This window comes from Quercus robur, chromosome 5, assembly GCF_932294415.1.
Source record: "Quercus robur chromosome 5, dhQueRobu3.1, whole genome shotgun sequence".
Lineage (NCBI taxonomy): Eukaryota > Viridiplantae > Streptophyta > Magnoliopsida > Fagales > Fagaceae > Quercus > Quercus robur.
In genome coordinates, this window is record NC_065538.1 from 57,032,573 (window position 1) to 57,040,710 (window position 8,138).

Genomic DNA, 8,138 nt, shown 5'->3' on the forward strand with positions numbered 1-8,138 from the left:
GTATGGTAGGCATTTATTATGAATTATCTTATATATATACACTCCACATTGAAGAAGTTGATATGAACAAAAGGTCTAATGTCAATCTCATTTATAGAGGTGTATGGAGTTGAAATTAGATGGACTTTAACGTGTACTTTAAGAAAGGATTAGATGAAGAATTTTGATTATAATGATATTAAGATTTTTATCAACTTATAAATTATCGGAAAAGAAAAATTATATATTTTTTTAAAAAAAATCTAAAAACTTTTTTGCAGTTTTTACATGTAGTAAGGGTTTTTTTTTTTTTTTTTTTTTTTTTTTTTTTTTTTTTTTTGAAGATTTTACATGTAGTAATATAATTTAAATAAAAAAAGAAGAAGGATTAGATGGACCTTTTTTTTACGTGTACTACATTGATTTTTTTTTTATTAAGATTCTTATCAACTTATATATTATAATAAGAAAAGGATCAAATGAAGAATTTGGATTGTAATCAAATTATGATTTTTATCAATTTAGAAATGATAGGAGAAGAAAAATAATATATATTTAAAAAGCATCAAGATGAAAGAATCTCTTTTTTATTTAAATTCTATCCTTAGGTAATTCTATTCTATTAATTTTAGGGTTTGTTAATAACATTTTAGATAGACACAACTGTTATAGTTGTAAGTCAAATACTGCTTTCTTTCATTACTTGATTTGTTATATTTATCCAAAAAATATGTATATATATCTATTCTTAAAATTTAAAAATTTATTAAAATTTATGCAATTTGGTGAAGCCACGTGGCGCAATCACGTTGTCTAAGCTCAACTTTTATTATATATAATATGATATGATATTATAAAATCGAAGAAATTTGATTATTTGTTAATTTCTTCGTATCATGCATTTGGAGCCTTGCAAATTTCCACATCACCAATATGCGTGTGAAATTTCCTTTTAGAGACTTGAACTCTGATCATTGCCCCTACACCTTTATACTTGTGGAATGACCATCGTACCAAAAGTGCACAGTAATAAGATTTTATTTTAATCACCGCACACCCTTAATGCGATGGTCACTCAATAAGTGTAAATGCTTGTGGGGTGTGGGGAGGCAAGGGCCGGAATTCAAATTTCTAGGAGGAAATTTCACACATATATATACTTAAATTAAGATAAAGTAGAATTCTATCTTGTATTCAAAAAAAAAAAAAAAATTATTTTAAAAGCTAACCATTTGACCTTTTTTTTTTTTTCAGATTCATTTAAGTGAATGTTTGATTTTTGAACAAGTTATTTAGGTTTTATTTATTTATTTTTAGGTTGAGTTTAAAAAATTGCACAGGATAGAAGGTAAAAGTACTTGTAATCCAATCCCAAACGGTTACTCTTCTCTCCTCACGCACGCTGCCCCCTCAGACCTCACCCTTTTCTGTTTCGTTCGCTCATGGCTTAAACGCTGTCCACTATCTCATCTCAGCCAAACCCTTTCACCTCTTCTCTCTTTCTCTGTCTGTTCATAGTCTCTGCCGCCTCAAGTCTTGGCCTCTAAAGCCTGGTACGTTTTTAATCTGTGTTTTTTGTAAATAGCTGCTGATAATGAATGTTTGCATTAATGGAACCGAGAAAATTTAGGTGGTTAGAAAAATCTGCATTCAACATTCGACAAAAAGGGTATATACCTTTTGGGGTTTTAGAATGTTTTTGACATTGGGTTTTCTCCAACATGCATGTTTGATTAGTGATACTATGAACTATAGTTTTGGTTTGCAGCTGTGGATTACTATGTTATTTTTTTCTCTCAAAACTTAAAAAAGGGAAATATCAATTCTTGGGGGTGTGCCTCTCTTTGTTTTTCATGAGTATGATACTATGATCTCCCTCATTGTTGTGCCATTAGCTGAGGTCATTTCTTTTCTTGGTATTATTTATATGTTCTTTTAAAGTGTACTCCACATGCTTGACGAAATGTCTGAGTTGAATTTTATGGATGAAATTTTATATTGGTTGGATAAAGATCTTGGATTGGGTTCAGGTTCTATATGCAGATAGCCATTTGAATGATGGGAATATGAGGTGTTTCTCCTCTTGAAAGCCCATTTAATAGGTGAGGAGGAAGTTTGCCTAGGATGGACTTTTGTAACAGTAGATGATTAACAGGTTGTGGCATGTAATGATAGTATTGGGCTACTGGGGAAACACCTCTTTTGGAACTTAAAAAGCTTTAAGCAATGGGTTTTATTTATGTTATTTTTAGCCCCAGCAAGTAGTGGTTTTTATATCATCTTCCCTATAAATAGGATTAAGCTTCAACTTGGGTTGTGGTTTATATGATAGTGTAGACATAATAGCATGTTCCTCTTCCATTTATCCCATGTTCACTTTGTTTTTGCCTTTGCCGTTTTTAAACTTAAAATTTTCTATCTTAAATGGGGTACACATTTTCTTCTCTGGAATCAAACTTGTAGTATTGGGTAGGAAATGAAAATTTTGAGAATCAGGTCCAACAGATGCAAGACCCAAAATAAGGTTTGCTCTAAACTTTCTCATGCAATTTTTAAATTAGATATGACCTCTTATTTGAAGATATGAGAGTTGAAACTTTTTTCCTATAAACTATTTTCCTGAGTGCCACCACATTCATTTGTCATTCATCAATTATCATAATCTTAGTTTGCATGTTGCAGTAAGAGGACATAATGTCTTCTAGATTTACTCTGCTGGGCCTATATTCATTAACTAATTTGAAGAAGTATTTCGTCCATTTCTGTATCATTACCACTTTATCCTTGCACATAATGATGATGATTTGAATCTTTTTCACTAATCTCATATAAAAAGAATTGTTCAAAGTGCCTACAAGTAAGAACCTTTGGAGTCACTTATCAAAAAACAAAGTAAGAACTTTTGGAGTCACAATTGGTTAGGTAGATGTTGAGGCTTAATTTTAAGAAGTCACTATATTGAGAGTAGTTATATACTTATATGTTTATACTATGTAGTAAATCTTTTGTCTTCTAAAATTGTTAGTACTTATCAAAGCAAGTGTAAGAGCACTTTTAGAGTAATAGATTTAACTATATATGAATTGCATTCATGTAGCCCAATTTTTTTGTTATCATTTTCAAGTTCATGGTACCTTCGAGTAAACTAAATAGTTTTAATATTTATTTAACTGTCCTATGCATTGCACGAGTTAGCGACTAGTGTATATATATAGACCTGAGATTTATCACTAGTTTATTCCTATCTGTGATATTGTTTTTTTGGTTTTTGGGCTCATAAAATATAATGGACCATAATAAGCAAGTGGGTTTGATTTTCATATCAAACTTGAGTTGGACTTGGGTATGTGAACATCAAATTCTTCTGTCCAAACTACAGGTATTCTGAAGAGAGAGAGAGGCCACTAGGAGCAGAGGCTGAGAGGTAGTGTTGGTAGCCGGAGACCGGAGTGATTAGACTCATCCATAGCTGTTGGCGTAATCACATTTTGAAATTGGAACTCAGGATTTTGAAGTTGAGAATAGCTTATAGCTTGAGACACAGAGATCTCAGACATGGTGGGGCTTATTGGGAGACTTTGGAATTTACAATATAAGAGTATAGTGAAAGAAGCATCAGGAAAAACCCTTGCAGTGGCAAAGTTCTTCTGCGTCCTTCACGTCACCAACACTTACCTCTGCACCTTTGCCCTCGTAAAACATTTTCCCTTAAACTTTACAAAACAACATGTGTTAGAAAGAAATGATAATAATTGAGTGGTTGCAGGCCTATGGTCCCAGCATGATCCCGACCTTCAATCTAACCGGCGATATGTTCTTGGCGGAGCGGCTCTCCATCAAATTTGGCAAAGTGAGCCCTGGGGATATTGTCCTCTTACGTTCTCCTGAATCTCCTCGAAAAGTCATGGTGAAGCGCTTGTTGGGATTGGAGTCTCATTCTGTCACCTATGTTGTTGACCCCATGAACAGTGATAGATGTGACACTATTATGGTATCTATTATCATTCATCAATTTAACTTTTATTTTTTGGAATTGGCTTTTTGTTGCTAAGGCTTATAGTTATAGATTGTGCTTTGTAATAGCTATTATTAGTGCTGTCATAGGTTCCAAAGGGACATGTTTGGGTAGAGGGAGACAACATCTATAATTCCAGAGATTCAAGACAATTTGGTCCTGTTCCTTACAGTCTCCTTGAAGGCAAAGTATTCTGTAAGGTGACTACATTTCTTTCTTTAGCCCATTTAATGTTGAAGTTTGATGCTTTTAATTGTACTGTCCTTGTCCCAGCCAAAAAACAAAAGGAGGGTATAATTTAAGTTATTTTTATGTTAAGAAATTCTGTTCTTTTGGCAATGGAATGTATGGTAACCGCCTTTATTTTTCTTTCAATTTAAATTTTGGGGCATATTGAAATTGATGCTCAATTAAGTTTCTGTGAGTGCATTTGGTTTTGTTGTCAAAGATAATGTGATTGGATGTATATTTTTTTGCATTGGTTTTTGATGAATTTACTAGGCTTAAATCATATGAGAGACCTAAGAATATATTTCATTCTGAAATTCTAGTTGATAGAACTAGCATATATGTTAATTAAATGGAAACTATGAAGATATAACTTAGCATTGAAGAATGTTTGGATAGGTGGGCTTAAAGACAGAAAATAGAAGTCAAAGTAGAAGTGAAGAACTTCTAAAAATTAGTAACCAATTAATACTTGTATTGTGTGTGAAAGGGAATTTGAGGGAGAGCCGGAATTTGGGGAATGGAATTTTATAATTCCTTTGTTTTGCTTGATAAATGAATAAGGTGCAAATTAATGTGGCGGGGGGGTTGGGGGGGGGGGGGGGGGGTGGGAGGGGGAGAATAAAAATGGGGTTTGTGAGTGACAAATTCGTTTAAATCCAATCAAAATAGGTGTAATTTGATAGATTCACTAGACGTGGGATTTTCTTTTGAGCGCACATAGTCTAGATTGCCTTCAAGCATGACCAACCCAACCATCTTATCTGTGGTGATCCTAACCATCTTATCTCTGTTTATCCCTTGTTCTGAATGGGTAAAATTTATAAAAATATTGTTGTATGATTCTTTGTTCTTGATGTTCATTTTATCATTTTCAATCGATAGCAATCCTTGTACAATTTCAATTTTCAATTGTTATCTATGGATTGCTAAGCTATCAAGAAAAGTTCAGAGTAGCTAGATAAAGACTAAAGATGGATGAGAGGCAATGCAAGACATATGTAGGAAAAACATACATGCAGTCTTGTCATGAATTCCATGTAGCTTTAGAAGTTCACCAACTCAAGACAAGATGGAGGAAAGGCTTCTAGGATGAGGAAGCATCAACTGAAAGAAAGATTTATGTAGTCAATTCAACATAGTTGAGATTCCACATAAAATGCACTTGTCCACACTCTACACAGTATCCATATGAAGTGCATGGTAAATCATTGCATTCGGTACAAGAGAATTTGATATGATCTATGTGTGAATAACACCGATAAGATCTTATGGCTCTTTTTATGCTCATGGTTTAACAATTATAATGCTAATGTTCTAATTGTCTGGTTCACCTTAAAGAAAATCAGTGAAATTGTCAAAGTCTTGGTTTCTAAAGTCCTAAGCCTAGGAGGATGATTGCATAAAGTTGACAGCCAGTTGCAAAAGCCATTGGTTATAACCTTTAATTGAAGTCCTGAAAGTCTGGACAGCTAATAAAACATTTGTTATTATTATTCTTATTATCACCAACATTTGAGTGGGTGATAGAAACTGTTATGAAGATGTATCAAGATCAGGTTCATGTCATGACCTCTAGGACTTTAATGTCACTGTTTGGTGTTTGATATTTGACCCTACATAATTATCATACTGAAAATATCACTGTCATGTGTTAAATTTTATCATTGCTAAGTTATAGATATGTGCGCATTTGTATGTAGATATGGCCTCCTAAAGAGTTTGGATCACTGATGAAGAGCGGAATGAAGGATCCAGATTTATAAGGTACTTTTCTTGAGAATTTATACTCTTAATGTTCCATTTGGGTGTACATTTCCCTAACCTTGATTTGTCATTGCTCATGTGCTAATTTATGAGACCTTTTTGTAAAGAAAAAGGGCACACGTACCCATTTTATATGCTTTATCATAGTACACTTATTCCCTCTTTTTATAGGTGTTTGAGTGGTCTTGCGCCCTTGGCACAAGTAATATAAATTCTATTTTGGATTTATTGATTTACTCTCTCTTCATTTTTAAGGGTCGTGTAATTCTCTAGGGGAACTTTGTGTACACACTCATACATGATGTTTGTCTGCTAATATAATGGAATATTATTACTTATAAAAAGAAAAGCACTTAATTGCTATATATCCTAATTCAAATGGTACTGAATTTGCCTTTGCCATATAATCATTAACTCCTTGTTTCACAAAGTGGCCAAATTTTCTTTTTGTGAATAGCACATTGTGTCAGTTTGGGTTTTAATATATTCATTGTGTCTGGAATTATTAGATATATAAACTTCTGATAAAAAACAAACACACATATTTAAAACTTACTGAGTACTGTAAATAGACTCTGACATTCTGACTTTTGAGGACAATGATTCTCATCACAATGTCTAAAGATAATGGCTGCATCATCTTCCCAGTGGTCATACTGAAAAGCCTTGCCCCGTTTAAACTTTTTATTGCTCATGTCATTAGGAAATATAAAAATGTGAAAACGGAAATGAAATTATTAGTTGGCTCTGGGCTTTTGGTCATAACTCCCTGCTTTGTAAATTCAAAGAAGAGCTTATGTGGTTTCTCACTCTTATTTGTTGCTCTTTCATTGCTCTTATCTTGTTCAGGCTTTGTGGTGGATGCTATTTAGCTTTCCGATACTAATAACAAGTTACCTTTGGTGTCTTTTCCTGGACGTATGTCCTAATTTGCTAAAACTAACAAAGTAAGAACTTCTACAGTTCAATCAACTATCTCTCTGTGTTATAGAGCTTTTCTTCCTCCTATGATATTCAATATCTTTCAGGCTTAAATATTTGATTCAACCCTCAATTTTGCAATATTTTGTGTACATTACCTAATGATTCATTTGCTTTTTTTTTTTTTTTTTTTTCCTATGAATTGCAACCTTGTGAATTCTTTATTTTTTTGGGTGGGGCTCTTTTGGTGGCTAAGATGTGTGGATGGAAACCGAAAAGTGATTGGAAAAAAAAAAGGTTTTGGGGAGGTCTATCTAGAAATGGTGAGAAGTAGTTTCATTATGGCTTAGTTTGTGTCAAAATTTCATGTCAAGGAAATCTATACACAGAGAGAGAGAGAGAGATGTACAATTAACCATTATATAAACATTGTGATCTCCTTGAAGTCCAGGAGGTTTTCGAAGTTAGTTTTCCTAACAATATTTTTAATTGTTTGGAATAAGTTTAATTGATTGTGGTCATAATTGATTAAAATTTAATACACTGACTATATCCTTTGAGAACCTTTTCATTTGCAGGCGTCATATCTCTAAAGTTCATAATGGCTTTACAATTTCAGACAGGAGCATTATCAGCTGTGGGTTTGGATTTTCTACATTTTTTACTTTGCCTAGCTAAGAGCCTTATCAAGGACTGAATCCCTCTACCTCACTTGTTAACAATTGAATTATAAAAAATAAAAAAAATAAAAAACATTGTTTACATTGTCTCTGTTTGCTGGAATGCTAGTGCTAAAGCCTATGAAGTAAATTAGATTTGTTATTATTGAACTCAATTGAAAGATTATTGCTTTCTATGAATTGAACTAATTCACGGCTTTGATCCTCTTTTTGTTGCCCCCATGTTGTCAAACGGAAGGGATATGGGAATGTAAAAAAGGTAAAATATTTTCATTTGTCTTTATGAAAATGACATGCATTTGTTAATTTAAGACTTGGGATCAATTTTCTAGTTATTCACATATTGTCATTAAAAGGCTACAATGAGAGTACTCTCGTTATATCTATGGACTGTTTCAACTTATGTACACCAAATACTTATGTAGCAGGAATATGGCGACAATTGAATCAAGATACACTAACTGATCTCAGAAGTAAAAGAAAAGTTTTCAACATATCTTGCTTCATCACCTCACAAAATAAATATAATGGTCTCATTCAATTTGCAT

At 32.9% G+C, this 8,138-nt stretch overlaps 1 protein-coding gene across 3 annotated transcripts; it reads left to right on the plus strand.

Moving 5' to 3' along the window:
- The first annotated feature begins 1,353 nt into the window (after positions 1-1,353).
- LOC126726422 (uncharacterized) lies at positions 1,354-7,779 on the plus strand. 3 transcript variants are annotated; one of them, XR_007655862.1, is made up of 7 exons: positions 1,354-1,532; positions 3,359-3,672; positions 3,746-3,970; positions 4,084-4,194; positions 5,926-5,989; positions 6,839-6,936; positions 7,489-7,779. XR_007655862.1 is itself a non-coding variant. In XM_050431689.1 (6 exons), the coding sequence occupies exons 2-5, from the start codon at positions 3,535-3,537 to the stop codon at positions 5,986-5,988; spliced, it is 537 nt and encodes a 178-aa protein (XP_050287646.1). In that variant the 5' UTR covers positions 1,355-1,532; positions 3,359-3,534; the 3' UTR covers position 5,989; positions 7,472-7,779. The 3 variants fall into 3 exon arrangements, 2 of the variants coding, with proteins under 2 accessions (XP_050287646.1, XP_050287647.1); XM_050431689.1 differs by lacking the exon at positions 6,839-6,936 and having other exon boundaries at positions 1,355-1,532; positions 7,472-7,779; XM_050431690.1 differs by lacking the exon at positions 6,839-6,936 and having other exon boundaries at positions 1,355-1,532.
- The last annotated feature ends 359 nt before the right edge of the window (positions 7,780-8,138 follow it).